Source organism: Staurois parvus, unplaced genomic scaffold (genome assembly GCF_062004578.1).
Source record: "Staurois parvus isolate SC_StPar_1 unplaced genomic scaffold, SC_StPar_1.0 ptg001253l, whole genome shotgun sequence".
Lineage (NCBI taxonomy): Eukaryota > Metazoa > Chordata > Amphibia > Anura > Ranidae > Staurois > Staurois parvus.
In genome coordinates, this window is record NW_028319049.1 from 792,992 (window position 1) to 814,426 (window position 21,435).

At 48.3% G+C, this 21,435-nt stretch overlaps 1 protein-coding gene across 1 annotated transcript in view; it reads right to left on the reverse strand.

The window, feature by feature from the left end:
• The window catches only part of SPTLC2 (serine palmitoyltransferase long chain base subunit 2), a 37,198-nt gene that overhangs the window by 7,947 nt on the left and 7,816 nt on the right, over nt 1-21,435 (reverse strand). The window contains exons 4-8 of the mRNA XM_089660603.1: nt 21,007-21,131; nt 20,832-20,925; nt 20,579-20,684; nt 20,260-20,479; nt 16,681-16,807 (exon numbers count right to left, since the gene is read on the reverse strand). Of these exons, the coding sequence (XP_089516729.1) occupies nt 16,681-16,807; nt 20,260-20,479; nt 20,579-20,684; nt 20,832-20,925; nt 21,007-21,131 (672 nt within the window). The remainder of the gene's footprint in view (nt 1-16,680; nt 16,808-20,259; nt 20,480-20,578; nt 20,685-20,831; nt 20,926-21,006; nt 21,132-21,435) is intronic.

The window sequence follows — 21,435 nt, forward strand, 5'->3', positions numbered from 1 at the left end:
CTCAAGGGGTGTACAATCTAAGGTCCCTAACCCTCAAGGGGCGTATGATCTAAGGTCCGTAACCCTCAAGGGGCGTACAATCCAAGGTCCGTAACCCTCAAAGGGCGTAGAATCCAAGGTCCGTGACCCTCAAGGGGCGTAGAATCCAAGGTTCGTGACCCTCAAGGGGCGTAGAATCCAAGGTTCGTGACCCTCAAGGGGCGTACAATCTAAGGTCCCTAACCCTCAAGGGGCATACAATCTAAGGTCCCTGACCCTCAAGGGGTGTACAATCTAAGGTTCCTAACTTACATACATTCATACATACACATACTAGGGACAATTTAGACAGGAGCCGACTGCCCTACCAGCATGACTTTGGAGTGTGGGAGGAAACCAGAGTACCCACGCAAGCACAGAGTACATGCAAACTCCAGGCAGGTGGAAGTGCTAACCATTTAGCCACTGTGCTGCCCGTTATATTGTAAAGCACTGAGCAAACTGTTGGTGCTCTACAAATCCTGTATAATAATAATAATGTACTCCAGCACTGTGTATGTGACTTGGGGGCAGGACTGAGACTCAAGGGACCCTCCAGTTTTTTTTAATCAAACTGTGCAAAGGTAATGCCACCCCCTCCCCCACCCAGGAGACACCAGAGGACAACTGTGCAGGGCAATAAAAGGTTAACACACATCCTTCCACTAAGAGGATCATCTCCAGACTCTGAGCACTTCCCGTGCCAGTTATGTCAGCAGATACAGAGCATCTCCTTACGTCACATGACCTCGCCATCTGCACACGATTATTCTTCTTCTTCTTCATTTCCACCGTCCCATTATCTCCCTGAAAAGTAATGCTGACGACAGGCCAATACTCCACCAAGAACGACAGCTGACGAGGCATCTGCCGACCCTTGACGCATTTCCACACTGGTGGGACCCGCCGTCATCTTCTGCCTGACCCAGCCGACGACGGATCTACGCATACGGACAATCTGCTCCCTTTGCTGTCAAGCTCACATAAAGACTGATAAATGGGAAAAATAAAATATAATCCCTGGCAATTATCTCTTCAGATACTCAAAAGGCGTCTTATCACCTTCCCTATAGACGGCGGCAATCAACCAAATCAGCTGCAGTGCAAAGATCTGCCTGTGTGTGATCAGAAGAGGAATACAGATACCGGAATAGTGAGAGTCACATAGACAGATGGCATCAGGACCAACAACCAATCAGGATTAATGAGGGAAGGAAAAAGTGTAAGGAGATCTCTGCCAGCAATGACAACTGAACCAAAGGAGCTTACACTCCAATGTCCTACCATGTCACTATCAGGGGCGGACTGACCATTTGGAAACTCGGGCACTGCCCGAGGGCCCGGGGTCAGTAGGGGGCCCCATGAGATGCCCCTGGTACCTTTTTCATAGGTTTTTTTGGGCAAGGACACAGGGGCCCCATGATCCCCTATTGCCTGGGGGCCCCATAAGTTGTCAGTCCGCCTCTGGTCACTTATTATATATTTATATAGCTCTGACATTCTGCAGTGGAGAAAACATTGAGCGGGGCACATCAGCCTCTGACTGTGGTGGGGCAATAGAGTGTAAGCTCCTCTGGTGCACACCCTATTGTTCTACATGTACCGTGCATTGATAAAGTATTCAGACCCCCTAAACTTCATTTCTCGTATGTTGCAGCCTGATAAAGCAGTTGTTTAACACCTTCCCGCCTGACCTATAGCAGATTGACGGGACACTCGCCATTATGACTGGGCGTTATAGAATGTCTTGTCACAACGAGCCACGCAGCAGCGCGATCTGTCATCGGTTGTGCCGACAGGACAAAGCCGATGACATATCACTACACCGGCCCATTGCCAGTGTCATGTGAATGCTGTGATCAATCACATGTCAATTATATACAATGGATGACTTCCTGTCATGCCATCCATTGTATACAATTATGTGGTTAGCTGTGACTGGTCAAGGCAGTCACGTGATACAGACAGGGCCAATCACTGCCCATCTGTATCATACCACCAAAAGAAATCTCTATTTGTGTGAAGAAAATGATAAATATGTCATATGGGTACAGTGTTGCATGACCGCACAATTGTCATTCATGATGCGACAGCACTGAAAGCTGAAAATTGGTCTGGGCAGGAAGGGGGTATAAGTTTCCGATACTGAAGTGGTTACATTCATTTTTTTCTCTCATTAACCTACATTCAGTACCTCATAATGACAAAGTGAAAACAGAATTTTAGAAAAGTTTGCAAAATGTATGAAGGAAAAAAAAATGGTATGACTATTCAGACCCTTTGCAACAACACTTGAAATTTAGCTCAGGTTCCTCCCTTTTCTCTTGCTCTTTGCTGAGCTGTTTCTACACCTTGATTGGGGCCCACATGGGGTAAATTCAATTGACTGGACATGATTTGGAAAGGCACACACCTCTCTATAAAAGACCCCACAGCTGACAATGCATACTGTATCAGAGCAAAAGCCATGAGGTCAAAAGGAACTGCCCGCAGAGCTCAGAGACAGGATTATGGCAAGGCACAGATCTGGGGAAGGCTATAAAACATTTCTGCTGCACTGAAGGTTCCCAAGAGCACAGTGGCCTCCATAATTCTCAAACTGAAGAAGTTCAGCAACAACTAGTACTCTTCGAAGAGCTGGTCGCCTGAATTAACAGAGCAATGGGGAGGCCTTAGAAAAGAGAGGTGACCAAGAACCTGATGGTCACGCTGTCCCATCTCCATACAGGATCTGCGGAGCTCAGTCAGTTCCAGAAGAAGGACAACCATCACTGTAGCCCTCCACCAATCTGGGTTTTATGACAGAGTGACTAGACTGAAGAAACCAGGCACCACTCATCACCTGCCCAATACCATCCCAACAGTGAAGCATGGTGGTGGAAGCATCATGCTGCGGGGATGTTTTTTCAGCAGCAGAGACAAGGAGACTGGTCAGGGTTGAGGGAAAGCGGAATGCAGGAAAATATAAAAAAAAATATCTCCAATGAAAACGTGTTCTACAGCGCTCAGGACCTCAGAATGGGCCAAAGGTTCACCTTCAAAAATGACAACGATCCTAAGCACAAAGCCAAGACAACACAGGAATGGTTTAGGGACAATTCTGTGAATGTCCTACAGTGGCCCAGCCAGAGCCCCGACTTGAAAACAGTGGTCCGCTGGATGTGGCCCTTTGCTGGCTTTTCTCTGGTCCTTGGGGAATTGCCGCCCCCCCCCCCCCCACTGTCAGCAACAAGGGGGCATAGCTCCCGCCACTAACCCCAACAAGGGGGCATAGCTCCCGCCACTAACCCCAACAAGGGGGCATAGCTCCCGCCACTAACCCCAACAAGGGGGCATAGCTCCCGCCACTAACCCCAACAAGGGGGCATAGCTCCCGCCACTAACCCCAACAAGGGGGCATAGCTCCCGCCACTAACCCCAACAAGGGGGCATAGCTCCCGCCACTAACCCCAACAAGGGGGCATAGCTCCCGCCACTAACCCCAACAAGGGGGCATAGCTCCCGCCACTAACCCCAACAAGGGGGCATAGCTCCCGCCACTAACCCCAACAAGGGGGCATAGCTCCCGCCACTAACCCCAACAATGGGGCATAGCTCCCGCCACTAACCCCAACAATGGGGCATAGCTCCCGCCACTAACCCCAACAATGGGGCATAGCTCCCGCCACTAACCCCAACAATGGGGCATAGCTCCCGCCACTAACCCCAACAATGGGGCATAGCTCCCGCCACTAACCCCAACAATGGGGCATAGCTCCCGCCACTAACCCCAACAATGGGGCATAGCTCCCGCCACTAACCCCAACAATGGGGCATAGCTCCCGCCACTAACCCCAACAATGGGGCATAGCTCCCGCCACTAACCCCAACAATGGGGCATAGCTCCCGCCACTAACCCCAACAATGGGGCATAGCTCCCGCCACTAACCCCAACAATGGGGCATAGCTCCCGCCACTAACCCCAACAATGGGGCATAGCTCCCGCCACTAACCCCAACAAGGGGGCATAGCTCCCGCCACTAACCCCAACAAGGGGGCATAGCTCCCGCCACTAACCCCAACAATGGGGCATAGCTCCCGCCACTAACCCCAACAATGGGGCATAGCTCCCGCCACTAACCCCAACAATGGGGCATAGCTCCCGCCACTAACCCCAACAATGGGGCATAGCTCCCGCCACTAACCCCAACAATGGGGCATAGCTCCCGCCACTAACCCCAACAATGGGGCATAGCTCCCGCCACTAACCCCAACAATGGGGCATAGCTCCCGCCACTAACCCCAACAATGGGGCATAGCTCCCGCCACTAACCCCAACAATGGGGCATAGCTCCCGCCACTAACCCCAACAATGGGGCATAGCTCCCGCCACTAACCCCAACAATGGGGCATAGCTCCCGCCACTAACCCCAACAATGGGGCATAGCTCCCGCCACTAACCCCAACAATGGGGCATAGCTCCCGCCACTAACCCCAACAATGGGGCATAGCTCCCGCCACTAACCCCAACAAGGGGGCATAGCTCCCGCCACTAACCCCAACAATGGGGCATAGCTCCCGCCACTAACCCCAACAATGGGGCATAGCTCCCGCCACTAACCCCAACAATGGGGCATAGCTCCCGCCACTAACCCCAACAATGGGGCATAGCTCCCGCCACTAACCCCAACAATGGGGCATAGCTCCCGCCACTAACCCCAACAATGGGGCATAGCTCCCGCCACTAACCCCAACAATGGGGCATAGCTCCCGCCACTAACCCCAACAATGGGGCATAGCTCCCGCCACTAACCCCAACAATGGGGCATAGCTCCCGCCACTAACCCCAACAATGGGGCATAGCTCCCGCCACTAACCCCAACAATGGGGCATAGCTCCCGCCACTAACCCCAACAATGAGGCATTAGACCACTCTGCGATCCCAATGATAGGACTAGTCCTCCCACTACTGCATGTAGATTAGTGAGAAAAAATTTACTTAAACAACTGTGGTATCAGGCTGCAACATAACACTGAACATAACACTGGGGTCAGAATACTTTATGAATGCATTATATATCGCACCGACATATGCCACAGCACTGTTCAGAGAACACTGAGCCAGCCATATCCATCACTGCACCAGAGGAGCTTGCACTCTAATGCCCTACACTATTATTATACATTTTATAGTTCTAGTCTGTATTGAGACACTTATAAGAATTATCCCAATAGCATCTGATCCCCCCGCCTCTCTTATATAAGGGGGCCAGCTGCTCTATTCCCTATGGTAGGGGAGTAAGGATGCCGAGAGCTCACATTTATGTACGGGACTGTGGAGGCTGTTACACCTACAAATATGTCCACCCCGGGAGAGCTATGTGCACCTCAATAAATGGCGAGATGTGAACTCCGGATTTCGTACAATGGTGGACATGGCACAATGCTGTGTTGGAGAGAGGAATAAGGAAAGTCACTGCAGAGATAGAGCGGCTCCTCTGGCTCCCGGCCCGTCTCTCATTCCGGGCCCCACACAATCTGGAATCAATTTTTTTTTCTTCCTCTGATCTTGCAGGCCTGTAATTGCATAAAGAGAGGCCCCTGCGTCTGCCCCGGGGTAATTATCAGAGGATGTGACGGGTCAGGGATAATTCCTGCCATCACAGAGTCAGAAAACAGAAGCGCGCACCCCCCACTTTTATTTCACCAGGCACCCAAAACAATGACCCCCCTCCAACACACTGAGCACCTAATACCCTGCCCCCCTCCACTACACTGAGCACCTAATACCCTGCCCCCCCCTCCACTACACTGAGCACCTAATACCCTGCCCCCCCTCCACTGAGCACCTAATACCCTGACCCCTCCCTCCACTATACTGGGCACCTAATACCCTGCACCCCCCCCCCCTCCACTGAGCACCTAATACCCTGCCCCCCCCCCTCCACTACACTGAGCACCTAATATCCTGCCCCCCCCCCCTCCACTACACTGAGCACCTAATACCCTGCCCCCCCCCCTCCACTACACTGAGCACCTAATACCCTGCCCCCCCCCCCACTTCACTGAGCACCTAATACCCTGCCCGCCCCCACTACACTGAGCACCTAATACCCTAGAAACGTAGAATAATGCCCCCCCCCCCCCCCCCAAGTGGGAAATCTCTGTTACAGATTAATTGGGCTGTATTCCCCCCTCTGGGTCCAGGAAGGGGTTAAGTGCTGGGAGAGCTGGGGGTCTCCTCCTTCAGCTTTATCACATCCAGATGCTGCAGGATGGTGGAGTGGCCCCTCTAACAAGTATCCACTTTCCTCTTTGATGTGGACAATGTTTACAATTCCTGGCTGAGCCCAATCCTCTCTCTCCCCAGGGAACATGTCCGGCTCCAAGGAGTGTAAATCACCCATCTAGGAATTCCCCCCCCCAGACACAAGAGCAGATCATCCCATTCTGTGTACATCCAGCTGCTCTCCCCTCTGTAATAAACACAACATCTTCAGCTTCCACCACCACCCTTTGCACACTACCAGCCCATGCAGGCTGTACATATGACAGGGCACCTTGACATGTAATTTACAAGGATTCCATCCAGTTGGTTAATGAAGATCAAGGACCCCAAATAATTAACTTTTCTAACACTTAGTGCCTCAATACCCCCCTGCTGTGAAGGTGGTCAGTTTTGTTTTGTTTTACTTCACTAGATGTAACTGCCATTTCTCAGGAAAAATCTGACATCTGACATTAAAGCACCACACCTGCAATTAAAGCGGCAATTAAGGCACAGCACCTAAATGTAATAAAGAAAAAGAAAAAAAAAAAGGGGGGGGGGGAAATAAGAACCAACATTTCAGGAGAATGCCCCCCCCCCCCGGGCTACAAATATACAAAAAAATATATATTTAAAAAAATGTTATATATATATATATATATATATATATATTTATTTATTTATTTATTTAATTAATTAATTAAAAAATATTATTATTTTATATATACATATTAATAAATAATCTTTAAATATATATATATATATATATATATATATATATATATATATATATATATATATACACATATACACACACACACACACACACACACACACATATATATATATACACATACATACATACATACACATGTATATTTAAAGATTATTATTTATTAATATATATATAAAATAATAATCTTTTTTAATTAATTAAATATATATATATATATATATATATATATATATATATATATATCTATATCTATCTATATCTGAAAGTAACCAGCACACTGGAAAATGTATGCATTACTGGAGACAGTTTGTGAAGAGGCTTAAAAAAACAAAAACAAAAAAAACACCTATGGGATTCTTGGTGGTAAACAGGAAGAGACCTGGCTGTGTCTGTGTAGATCACAGATGTCAAACACAAGGCCTGCGGGCCGAATCTGGCCCTCCGGGCCATTTCATGTGGCCCTTGCACCTCTCCTGCAGGTTTTGTCTTTACCCCCACCTTGTCTCAGCAGTCCTAGCAGAGAGAATAGAACTCCTCTGCCAAAACCTGCACTTCTCAATGCAGCTGCAGCACCCCTTCATCTCTGCCTCCCCTAGTTTCAGCATTCAGCAGACTCTGGTAACTGACTCCACTCCTCCTCTGGTCCTCCTCCAGACCCTGCACTTTCTGCTTTCCAGTTCTGCCCCCAAAGGGGGTGCACGGTGATGTTAGGAAGGGTGTGGGATTCTTGATATCTGATGTAATTGGGGGGGGTGCTTTGGACATCTAGTCTTATATATACACAACTGGCCCTTTGAGGGCAGCCATAATGCTGATACGGCCCACGATGAAATGGCGTTTGACACCCCTGGTGTAGATGATATGGATTGTAGGAGTGTGTGCTCCTGCAGATCCTCAGAATAAGAGAAGGAGCCGACAGGGTTACGACGTTACTGCTGTGAGGGCGACACGGCAATGAGGGGTGACGGAGACCCTGCACGGGGCACACAAGTGGAGAAGTTTGGGCTGTGGAGGTTTCGCACCCCCTGGAGGCAGACAATTCAGGACATTTACAGGTTCACACCTCGGGGAGGACAAGACTGCCCGTGGAAGACAAACATTTGCTGGTCTCGTAAAAATCAAACTTCTGACTGACTGAAGAGTCACAGGGCAGGTCAGTTTACAGGGCAGAGAGCGGATCAGAGCACAGCTACACAGAGGATTCTCCCATTAACAGCGTGAACGTCTAGTGACAATGTGAAATTCCTGCTTCATCCCGCCAGACAAGAGGCCAACGAAAACATTCCACAATGGCGGCAACCAGCCAATCCCAGAGCACCCGGGGACACCCCGCACAGGGTATACGGGCAATATACCCCACTATTCAATAACCAGGTCCAACACCAGGCTGGGGCGCAAAAGAGCTGAACTGTGCTCAAAAAAAGAAAGAAATCTTCCACTTGACTTCAATTTTTCACCTGAGCTTTGTCAAGCCCGTGGCGCAGACCGCTCGCATTTTGGCTGATTCAGCAGAAAATCGGCCAAACTTTAAAGCGGAGCTCCACCCAAAAGGGGAAGTTCCGCTTTAAGGACTGCTCCCTCGCTCCCCATTAAGGATTGGCACCTTTGGGGGGTGGAGGGGGGAGCGGATACCCGAATTTGACAGGTACCCGCTCCCACTTCTGGTCCGTTCGCCTATGTGATTGGAAACGGAAGGTGTCCTCCCTGTAGTCTCGTAGGACACGTGACAGGACCCAGAAGACTACAGGACCATTCATGAAGCGCAGCACTATTTGCGCATGCGCAGTGGGCACCCGGCTGTGAAGCCGCAAGCTATCACAGCCGGGTGCCCACACTGAAGATGCCGGCCTCCTGGAATACAGGACGGCCGGTAAAACGGGCTGCAGGGGACACCGAGGGACAGGTAAGCGGCTGTTTTTTCAAAGTCAGCAGCTACAGTTTTTGTATCTGCTGACTTTTATTTTTTGACAGGGTGAGCAGAACTCCGCTTTGAACCATGTATGTCCAGCTTAACCGGAGCTATAGAGCCATTTGCTGCACTTGTCACACAAGTCCTATTGATCGAAATGCGATCAGCAAAGCTTGCAAACAGACAGTTAATGAATGACAAAGCATGGAGGTGAAACCAGGTCCGGGCTCAGTGAGCCGGTGTCTGTGCATCTCCCTCCTGTACAAACCCACCTTCTCTCCAGAATACACAGCCACACAGAGGGTGCCAAGACCTGCTGGGCCCTGGTATCACCATTCACAATCCACACTAGTTCTTATCAAAGCAAGAACAAAGAATCATGACGCCGATTGTCATTTCTGGGTGATCGTTGTCAGAGTGCAAGCTCTTCAGGTTAGACACAAAGCGAAGAGCTCCAAAAGCCAAGTGTACAATCCAAACGCACACGTTAAAAATGTCGGTGTGTATAAGTGGGTGCTGCAGCGACCGTCGGCTGGAACCGAACAGAATCAGCAAGGGAAAATGTCACCAGCACACCGAGGATCACCAATATGGGTCCAAAGGTTTTAATGAACGATCACATAGTTACAGCAAGGCAACATTTCGGAGTCTCGTAGGATCCCTTCATCAGGCATGTGACGTCACATGCCTGATGAAGAGCTCCAAAAACCAGCACAGTGGCTAAATGGTTAGCACTTCCGCCTGGCAGTACTCGGGTCGTTGGTTCAAATCCCAGTCATGGCACCTCCTGTCTGGAGTTTGCATGTTCTCCCTGTGCCTGCGTGGGTTTCCTCCGGGTACTCCGGTTTCCTTCCACACTCCAAAAACATGCTGGGAGGTGTATTGGATCCTGTCAAAATTGGTCCTAGTATGTGTATGTATGAATGTAAGTTAGGGACCTTAGATTGTGCGCCCCTTGAGGGTTAGGGACCTTAGATTGTACGCCCCTTGAGGGTTAGGGACTGATGTGAATGTACAATATATAAGTAAAGCTCTGCATAAATTGACAGCGCTATATAAATGCCTGCGTAGGTTTCCTCCGGGTACTCCGGTTTCCTCCCACACTCCAAAGACATGCTGGTAGGTGTATTGCTCCTGTGTAAATTGTCCCTAGTATGTATGAATTAAGTTAGGGACCTTAGATTGTACGCCCCTTGAGGGTTAGGGACCTTAGATTGTACGCCCCTTGAGGGTTAGGGACCTTAGATTGTACGCCCCTTGAGGGTTAGGGACTGATGTGAATGTATAATATCTATGTAAAGTGCAGCCATAGTGCTCCTTGGTGTTCGATTTTTTTTTTTATTCTGCAATCATCTGTCTCCCTTCCAGGCACCACATACCCCACCAGAGCAGAAATCTCTGGACTGAGCAGGAACCATAAAAGGGTTGACAGACATATGATGAAAGATCCTTTCCCGTCCCGATTCTTGTATATTCATGTGTGCCTAGATCTGCCTCTCAACTTTTGCTTGAAAGTAGGAACCCTTTACTGGTCTCAGAGAATCACTGCAAATAATTAAAGAATTAAAAAAAAAACAAAAACCTGTAGCTACTGATTTTTAATAAACTCTTCACTGGTCTTCAGCCCCCCCCCCCCCCCCCGAACCTGAACCGAGGGCAGCCGGTTGGCCACTGCACAGCATATCTTCAGTAAGGGAAGCCGGCAGTGAAGGATTGCGGCGTCACAGCCGGTTTCATAAGGTGCATGCACGAGCCACACTGCGCTTTGTGAATGGTCCTGAGGCCTTCGGGGACCAGTGATGTGTCCCAAAAAGCTGCAGGCAAACAGGAGGAGGGGGGGGGGGGGGTCTAATCCAAGTGGAAGTGGGCATCTGTAAAAACCAGGTACCCACTATGTGCCAAGTATGACAGAGGAGGTGGGGGGAGGAGGGGGGACAGTGGAACTTTATTTTTTTGGGGTGAAGTTCCGCATTAACTATATGTACACCTCCCTGGATATTTGCGCAATGATCACTAGAGGAAAGCTCCTTACAGTTGTGGTCAGTAGGAAAAATTCCTCCTTGAAAACTAAAGAACCCCTAGCAACCTCTGGAGGAACCCGAAGGTTCCATGGAACTTTGGTTGAGAAAGGCTGGCCTAGACCTTATGGGCAGGCAAGTCCAAGGCTGGTTCAAGGGCACCCACCTTGGGTGCTTCAGCAGGAGAGACAGCTCAGTGATGGGCAGGGGTTGCACACCTTGGCCTTAAAAGGACATTATTTCATAACGGAGCACACTTATTTATTTATTACAGGTACTTATATAGCGCCATCAATTTACGCAGTGCTTTACATATATATTGTACATTCACATCAGTCCCTAACCCTCAAGGGGCGTACAATCTAAGGTCCCTAACCCTCAAGGGGCGTACAATCTAAGGTCCCTAACTCACATTCATACTTACACATACTAGGGACAATTTAGACAGGAGCCAATTAACCTACCAGCATGTCTTTTGGAGTGTGGGAGAAAACTGGAGTACCCGGAGGAAACACACACAGGCACAGGGAAAACATGCAAACTCCAGCCAGTTGGGATTCGAACCAATGACCCGAGTACTGCCAGGCGGAAGTGCTAACCACTTAGCCACTGTGCTGCCCATACACAGAATAATCACTAACCATTCCTGTCTGTATGTTATCTGTTAGAAGGTCACTGTGCGCATGCCGTGGAACTAGCATTGTTGTGGGATTTGGGCAATGCAAGTCTCAGCTATTGTGACAGGTCCTCTTGAGCCTCCCTGGGGCTCTGGATTGATGTGTGTTTGCTCTGGACAGGTTTTGTATAAATAAGGTCTGACATACAATGGAACAGAGCGGGAGGGAAGGTCCCAGGTTAAGAGGCTAATTACACGCTCCTCCCCACAGCTTTAGAAGTGTAAGTAGAACCTCTTGTTGTTTGTGGAGTCAGAGAGAGATCTGTGTCCAGGGACCTGGTCTCAGGAGGTCAGAGGTCACACAAAGGGCCAAAATCATAAAAAGGTGTAATCACAGCTCATATGCCATACAGTAGTCAATATTACAGATGTCAGAGGTGAGTGGGGGGAGGGAGCGCTAAGACTCATCTACCCTGTGTGCGTTTGGGGATGGACCATCAGCAATGGGGGTTAGTAGAAGGTTCATGTGGAGGTGGTGTCCAAGTCCATCTGTAGTGGGGGGCTTGTAGTAGTATGGACTTGTCCGAGGAAGCAGCCGGCTGTAAGAGCTTGTAGATACTCCTAATGCAGGTAGAGGAGACGGCAGCGACACCAAGTGTAGACGGGTGAAATCAGGCAGATTTAATGGTAAAATTACACTCACATAGATAGGTAACAGGTAGGCATGTCAAGTGATGGCGGTCCAGTGGGAGTGCAGTCAAAAGACCTGATGCTCCCACTGGACCTCCATCACTTGACATGCCTACCTGTTACCCATATATCTCGCCTTGGCTATTGCAACATCCTCCTCATGGGCCTACCTCACCGCAGGCTATCCCCTCTTCAGTCTATCATGAATGCTGCTGCCAGACTTATCCACCTTACTAATTGTTCTGTATCTGCCACCCCTCTCTGCCAATCCCTCCACTGGCCTCCTCTCAGTGTCCTCCACCCCTCTCTGCCAATCCCTCCACTGGCCTCCTCTCAGTGTCCTCCACCCCTCTCTGCCAATCCCTCCACTGGCCTCCACTCAGTGTCCTCCATCCCTCTCTGCCAATCCCTCCACTGGCTCCCCATTGCCCAACGGATAAAATTCAAAACATTAACAATAAACATATAAAGCCATTTATAACTCTGCCCCAAATTACATCAACGATCTTGTCTCCAAATATCACCCAAACCGTCCTCTCTGCTCCTAGCTCCCTTGTCTCCTCCTCCCATGCTTGTCTCCAGGACTTTTCCAGAGCTTCCCTCATCCTCTGGAACTCTCTACCCCAATTTATCAGACTATCGCCTACTCTGCTCACATTTAGGCGATCTCTGAAAACCTCTCTCTTCAGGGAAGCCTATCCTGCCCTCAGCTAATACTGGAATCTTCTACTCTTCCAACCACTCCATCCCCCACAGTTATTACCTTTTGTACCACTAGCCCCTCCCTCCTAGATTGTAAGCTCCAAGGAGCAGGGCCCTCCTATCCCTCTTGTATTGAACTGTATTGTAGCTGTATTGTCTCCCGTTATATTATAAAGCGCTGAGCAAACTGTTGGCGCTATATAAATCCTGTATAATAATAACAGTAATAATAATATTACAGATGTCTCCTGGGATCATACATCCGGTGGGTGTTGGTACACAGATATCCAGAAGGGTCATTCCTCCCAAAACTGATTGATGACGATACCCTGAATTGCAAAACAGATTCTTGTATTGCTGGAGGACTCCAATGGTGAAACTCCCCCATACATGAAGTCCCCCATCTCTTGCTAAGGGAAAAAGAATCTCAAACCTCCTGCTGTAGTCTCCATAAAATATTTATCAACACAAATTGGGCAAGCAGAGTGGAGTGGAACTGGGAGCCCAGATGGAAATTCCTGCCCACCAGACTCCCCCAACAGTACAGCAAGCCTCCACAACCAGATGTAATCTTTTAGTTAAGTGTTCTCTGGCTGCAAGGGGTAACCTCTCTTTCCTGGTGTTGACAATGTCAGAGAGGCAGGAAATGATGCTGCCTGTATGGACGCCAGATAGTCTGCAGAGTCCCTACTACTAAATGGCAGTTGCCACACCAGCACCACCTAGTGCTCAGTACTTACTGCTACATGGTTCTCTGCATGTTCACAGATGAACGGAACTCATAACATCAAGATCTGCCATCTAGAAAGGTTAGCTGTGTCTAAACAGCAATCTTAATTATGTAGGTTTTGTCTTGGATCACTCCTGAAAAACAGCAGTGTACTGACTGCACATAGGCACTCCTGTTCTGTAGCCTCATAGCTGTATGCCTGCAGTGTGACATCTAACGCACTGCTGTCTGACTGCTAGTCTTGCCGGATTTGGTCATTTCACTACTGTGCTATTTACGGTTTTCTTTGCTGGAGAGGAAACTGTAACAGAGGACCTGCACTTCAAGGACGTCCTGCTTCTGCTTCATCCATTCTGTAGATCTGTGCTCTATCAAGTATTACCCCACCAAAAATAAAACCACCAGTTAGGAAGTGTGGCAACTGTGGCTTGAGGAAGGGAGCCCTGCCTCTTTCTTTTCCAAAATGTTTATTGGATTTAAAGTGATTTTAAACATGTCATACTCGCCTGCTCTTCTAAGGTCTTCCCCACCTCCTCCCCCCCTGCCGAGAGCCCCATAAGAACTTGCTATGGGGGCAATCATGCGGGCTGGATCCCGAGCCCCGCTGTGTGTGTCCATAGACTGACAATTTTGAGACAAAAAAAAAAATATATATATATTTTTGACTTTTTGCTAATAAACATATCCAGTAAAAAAAAAAAAAAAAAAAAAAAAAAAAAATCAAATTTCATCATAAATTTAGACCAATGTATTCTGCTCCATGACTGCAAAAAAAAAAAAAAAATCCCAATACGTGTAAATTAATTGGTTTACATGACATTTACAGTGTTGACAAAATGGCGGTATATATACTGGGATTTTTTTTTATTGTTTACTAGTAATGGCAGCGATCAGTGACTGCGGCAGGCATTCTGACATTGGGGGGAACTGACTTGGTGTTACTGACATCAACACGGTGATCTGTGCTCCAAAAAAATAAATAAAAGGGGGGGGGGGTTAACATGAGGGACGATCAAAGAGTTAACTGTGGGCTGGGTGTTTTTTACTAGTGGCCAGTGTGTTGGTACTTCACTGTAAGCACACTGCTTTGAATGGCTGTGCAGAGCCATGCAAAGCAGTGCGCTGGAGCTGATAGGGAGAACGGTTTTATTTACAAACAGTTCTGCTCACCGTCAGAGATCCTTGGCAATCACAGGGTGCTGGCAAGTAATCATCGGCCAAGACTCAGTGATTGACAGCCACGAATGGCAGCGCAGGTAGGGCATTTGCTCGCCCCCTACCCAGAAATGCGAAATCACGTATATATACACATTTTGTGCATCCGTGCTGCCCTGTAGCAGTATTTCTGCTATAAAGGCGGTCGGGAAGCAGTTAAGGGAGATAAATCAAAAACGCACTGGTGTCAATAGATTACTGGCTGATATACACAAGAAAAGCTGTACGCACTGTCCATAACCACATAACCAATCCCATTCATGTAGATTTTAAAGGCAATACTTACCTGCTCTGTGCAGTCCTTTTGCACAGATCAGCCCTGATCCTCTTATTGGGTTCCCCACAGGCGCTCCTGGCCCCTCCCTCCTGCTGAGTGCTCCCAGAGCAAGAAGCTTGCTATGGGGGCACCCAAGCAGGTGCGCTCCCGCACCGCTGCTCTGCCTGTCCATTCAAACACTGAGCTGCAGCTTTGCCCCACCCCCTCTCTCAACTCATTCGCTGACTGGTTGTGGTTGAAAGCAGCAGGAGCCAATGGCTCCAACTGTTGTCTCAGCCAATGAGGAGCCCTGTGTACATAGCTGGATCGCAATGGGGCTCAGGTAACTATTAGGGGCGGGGCTGCAGCACTCAGAAAGTTTTTTTCCCTTCATGCAAAGAATGCAGGAAGGTAAAAAACCTTGAGCCTTTACAACCACTTTAAGGGGAAAAACCTGACTAGCTGCTACGGGTAACACAGCAAGTTCATTTGTCGGTCCTTACCATACATTCTCCACAATTCTCATTAGACATATCATCTGCACATTTACATAGCAGACAGGCCGCATGCAGCGTCCTGTGCCACCCTGGCGCCCGCTGTATAAACGTAAAGACCGGCAGACAGAGGGTGGATGAATGCTGCAGTCAGCAGAATGAAACAAAGACACAGATTGTTGTAATGTGAAATGTAGTGCGATATCTGACACGTTACATACATACATACATATTCATGGTACTCACTGCTCAAACTACACAGTGCTGCTCTGCATGTATCCTTCCATTAGTGGCTGCACATCTCCCCCTAGTGGCTGGTCTGCACACCCACACTGGGGCTCAGTGAGCACACTGCTCCCCTACAATCGGATTCTGATGTCTATATCCCATCTCTCTGGACCCCGCATTCACTATATCCGGTCTCCCCGGACCCTGCATTCACTATATCCGCTCTCCCCGGACCCTGCATTCGCTATATCCGCTCTCCCCGGACCCCGCATGAATCTCAAACCTCCTGCTGTAGTCTCCATCAGCAGTATATAGCAGTCTTGTGACTTCTATCAGTGTCCAGCTGAGGAGGAGTTTTCATTCTCCTCTGACTGTTATGAGGCTGTATGACCCCTGACCCTCTGTCTGCAGGTAGCCATGTAACTTATCACAGACAGGTTGGGGGTGGGAGGACTAGGGAAGACAGAATTCAAGCAGCCTTCCCAAGTAGCCATGTGACTTGTCGCAGACAGGTTGGGGGTGGGGGGGGGGGGGTGGGGGGGATGAGGACTAGGGAAGACAAAATTTAAGCAGCCTTTCCAGGTAGCCATGTGACTTGTCACAGATAGGTTGGGGGGGGTGGGGACTAGGGAAGACAAAATTTAAGCAGCCTTCCCAGGTAGCCATGTGACTTGTCACAGACAGGTTGGGGGGGGCGGGGACTAGGGAAGACAAAATGTAAGCAGCCTTCCCAGGTAGCCATGTGACTTGTCGCAGACAGCACCAATATGGAAGTTTAGGGTAAACATGCCCCATTACTGAAATGATTCCGGGATACTCACCCACAGTGGTTCCATCTTCTCCCATGATACACTTCATAGCGGTAATGATCTGCTCTACCACGGGCGGAGACATGGAGGTAGCGTATGCAGTGCTGTGTGAGTGTTTTCGTAGATATTCTATGAGGACCTGGTGAGAAGACAGACAGATATGGAGATATAAGAATCCACCTAGATCAACTTCCAAATAAAAGGCTTAGAATTCCAACACGGTAGAAGTGATGTTCACTAACCGGATCCCAAATAATCCATTTCTGTAGCTGTAACCCATTACGGAATAAAGCTGAACCCCAACGAGATCCATTATATGGTCAACGTTTATAGGCAACCCTTCTAAATGACCAACTCTGATCTATGGACGGGTACTGGTAATACTGGCACATACAGGTATCTTTAGAGAATTTAGCTGTCCCAACAGTTTGTGGAAGGTATTTTCTGTCCTAACAGGACTGTGCTCCTCTGTACAAAGCCATGGCCATAGAGACACGGCTTGATCAGTTTGGTGTGAACAACTAGATCAGGGGTGCTAGACCTTTTGAGGAGTGAGGGCCATTTAAGTGATTTGGCAACCGGCAACAATGAAAGGAAATGGTTCAGAATTTTGAATTTTTTATTTTGAATAGCATAGTAAACATTTTCCCCCTGCAGCTAGTGAATGCTGGAGGAAGGTAGAGGAGGAGAAGCCGGCTTTCAGTGGTTGCAGGAGGAAAATAGAAAAGGATTGGTTCCTGTAAATGCTGCCCCTCCTGTCAAAGTGTAAAACAGAATGTGATAGGTAGGCCGCATGGGCCCCCTGGAGCATAGGGCAGGGTCGCCATTGTGACCCCTTAGTCTATACCAGTGGCTGGTAGGGGGGTTGGTAAAACATGTCAACTATGGGGTTTTACTGCTCCCAAATGCAAAAATAAATGAACCCTTACTGCTCTGAGGCCCCTATAAGGCTGCTTTCACAAGGATGTGCTGCTGTTTACCTGAACCATGGGTGAAGCGCAGTGCACCTGCGGCTTTCCTGCAGGTTAGCTGCGCTTTGCTATTGATTTCAATTATATCCTGCAGTTGTGGCTCACTTTCAGAAAGCGCACCAAACCCGCAGGATATATTAGAAGCTTAAGGCTCAGTGCAGTGGCCACAGGAAAGCTGCAGGTGCACTATGGATCCGTGGGAAAACAGCCTAAAAACACTTTTTAACCACTTCCCATCCGCCCGTTTTATATAAACGGCCGGACGGTGGCAGTGCAGGGTTGGGTGGCCGTTTATAAATGGCCTCCCCGCCCCCTGCTTGTGCGCACTCCCTGGAAGCGTGCAGCACCGCGATCCGGTGCCCGCTGTGTCCTCCGGACACAGTGGAACACCGATCGTCGTATGGGACCTCTCTGCGAGGTCCCGATCATGTGATCACTGATTGGATCAGTGATCACATGCAAAGTAGTAAGCAAGATGTCACCTTCTGACATCATTGCTTACTACGTGTGAAATCTGTGAATGATCACAGAGGTCACAAGGTACAGGGCTATTCACAACAGCCTTGTACCATGTGACAAGCTGTGACCAATCACAGTTCACACAGTAGTTCTCAATGGCTGCAAGAATGCAGCCAGAGAAGGAGAAATTATTGCTTTTACAGCCTTTATGGGTGTAAAAGCAATCAGTGGTAAAAAAAAAAAAAAATCTTCATTACCCCCCACAAGTAGTACAGTGTCACCATGGTGTACTGTACTGCTAGGGTGCCAGTATGTTAAAAAATAAATATAAAAAAAAAAATGTAAAAATTATAATTTTTGGTTATAAACTAATTTGGGTTTTTTTTTTTTTTGTTTTTTTTAACTAAAAAGATAACGGAATAAATTTTGGCCAAGATTTATGATGAAATATTATTTATTTGCAAAATTTTATAAGAAAAACTTTTTTTCAAAATTTTTGGACATTTTCATTTACATAGCAAAAAAAAATAAAAATCCCAGTGGTGAATAAATACCACCAAAATAAAGCTTTATCTGTCATAAAAAAAATGATAAAAAATTCATATGGGTACAGTGTTGCATGACCGAGCAATTGTCATTCAAAGTGTGATAGTGCTGAAAGCTGAAAATTGGTCTGGACAGGAAGGGGGTAAAAGTGTCCGGACTGGAAGTGGTTAAAAAATGATAACAAGCCCATTGCAAAACTCAGTGATGTTTAATAAACTGTCCCTTTCCTCTTCCAGCTTCTGCTTGCATTGCTCTCCAGGCTGCTAGAAAGGTCCCAGACGACGTGCACTTGGCATCACTCCGCCTGGGACAGGAGCCGGCACTACAGATGAAGCATTGACTCCTACTCCCCCCATGGCCGCTTGTTTCCTCTGCGGCCAGCACCGGCTCCATGCACTCTGATGCTCTGGCATGGCGGGGTGACAATCCAAGATCTGGGCTTGCCAACCTGCCATTCCAAAGCATGAGGTCATGGGCTACATCAGAGGGCTGAGCACCCCTGACCTCAACTCCAACACCTTTGGGATGACTTGAAATGCCAGTTGTGAATCTGATCTTATTATCAACATCAGTACCTGACCTCACAAATGGCCTCAAATTTCCAGACACCAAAATGTTGTGGAAAGTGTTCCCAGAAGAGTGGTGGATGGAGCAGCCAACAAGGCAGAGGGGGGATTTGGAGTCCACACTAATGACCATAAAGCAAGCTAGTCAGTCTGGATTAGTTTCATTCAAATATTTCCTGTACGGCGGCACTCAATGAAGAGAAGCAACACTAAGCCAATCAGGTTTTACTGCACTGCACATGTGTTGACAGCAGAGTGTGCATTAGGATGACTATCAGTCTGCATCTGCACCTTTATTTTCCAGTCAGCTGGGTGAAAGGGTAAGGAGCAAGCTGTGCTGATTCTGCAGTGGTGAAGCTCTGGTTGTGCTATCTGGCAGGGGTGTGGGGGGAATCACAAGTCTGGCCAGTAAAACAACTCCTATATCTATCCATCCATCTATCTATCTATCCATCCAGTCATATCTGACCCTTGCATGGACTGTCACTCGTAAGCAACCTATTCCATGAATTCTCCTAGCAATTATTTTTACAGGGTAGGTTGCCAGGTCTTTCCCCAACCCCCACCATGCAGGAGATCCCGCATGGCCAGGGATGAAACTAGGGCAATTTTTAGACAGGAGCCAATTAACCTACCAGCATGTCTTTGGAGTGTGGGAGGAAACCGGAGTACCCGGAGGAAACCCACGCGAACACAGGGAGAACATGCAAACTCCATGCAGGAGGCGCCATGGTCGGGAATCAAACCCATGACCCAATTACTGCAAGGCAGAAGTGATAACCACTAAGCCACTGTGCCGTCCAACTCCTATAGGTGGTTTTGTAATTGTGTAATTACATGCTTGTCCAGAGCCTGAATGTTCTGCATCAGTGAAATTGAAAAACATAACATGTTTCTAAACTAAAAATTTACTTTTAGTTTAGGCAGTGCTGTGCCACGTTCCATGAAAACATTCAATGACAGAAGCTTTTCTACCAGGCCAAACCGACATCTCCTCCTAGTCTCTCTGTATAGCCCGTCTTCATCCTGTCAGAACATGAGGTACTCACCTTACTGCCACCAATGTAGCCTCCAGCACCTCCAAAGCTCTTGGTAAACGTCCCCATCATGATGTCCACATCTTGGGGGTCTAAGCCAAAATAGTCCACTACCCCTCTGCCATTTGGTCCCAGCGCACCAATACTGTGTGCCTCGTCCAGGTACAAGTAGGCTTTGTACTTCTTCTTCAAGGCAATAACTTCAGGTAAGCGGACAATGGATCCCTCCATGCTAGAAGTGGGATGAGAAGGTTCAACATTAATAACCCAACGATAGATGTCCAACCTTCACCCCTCTCCCCACCACATCAGCTGTTGTCCCCTTACTTGCCTGTAAATCCCTTCCACCACAATGAGGATCTTCTTCCAGGGTCTATGTGTGCGAGGCTGGCCCTGTACAATGGCATCTTTCAGCAGCTTCTCCAGGCTTTGCATGTCTGCAAATAAGCCATTGTTTACTTTTCTCCAAAGCACAGAGAGACCTTCGTGTCTCCAGATCTAATATTTCCACTCATCGCTGCACTTGGTTGTGTGGTTTAGAACCAAAACAACATCAATGTCTAATTAAAGGTTGCTGCACTTACTATTGTGCTTGAAGATGCGTATTGTTGCCCCCGAAAGGCGGGCACCCAGGACCAACGAGGCATGGTTCAGCTCATCACTTAGTATCAGACACCCCTGCAAAAATGAGGAGGACATGTGAGATGACCATCAACACAGCAGAGAACTTGAAGCATTGGACAAGCCTCCAACACCAACCTTTCCAACCAGTGCTGGAATATTCATGGAATTTGTAGCAAAACCCATCCCATATGCCAAGGCAGCCTCCACTCCTAGAAAGCGAGCAACCAGGCGCTCTAGCTCTTCATGTGTATCTAGATTACCTGCAGAAACATCGTTGATAAGTGTCAGAGCTCCAGAAAATACCAGATGGCATCATCACAGAAAAGAAAAAGAGTCAAGTACTGGTACTAGGTTTGGAGCAACTCCAGGAGAGCAAATCCCCAGGAGCGGACCAACCCCAAGAGCGAGAGAGACATTAGATACCCCGACCTCCGGGATGCAGATCCCCGGGAGCGGACCGACCTCCGGGATGCAAATCCCCGGGAGCGGACCGACCTCCGGGATGCAAATCCCCGGGAGCGGACCGACCTCCGGGATGCAAATCCCCGGGAGCGGACCGACCTC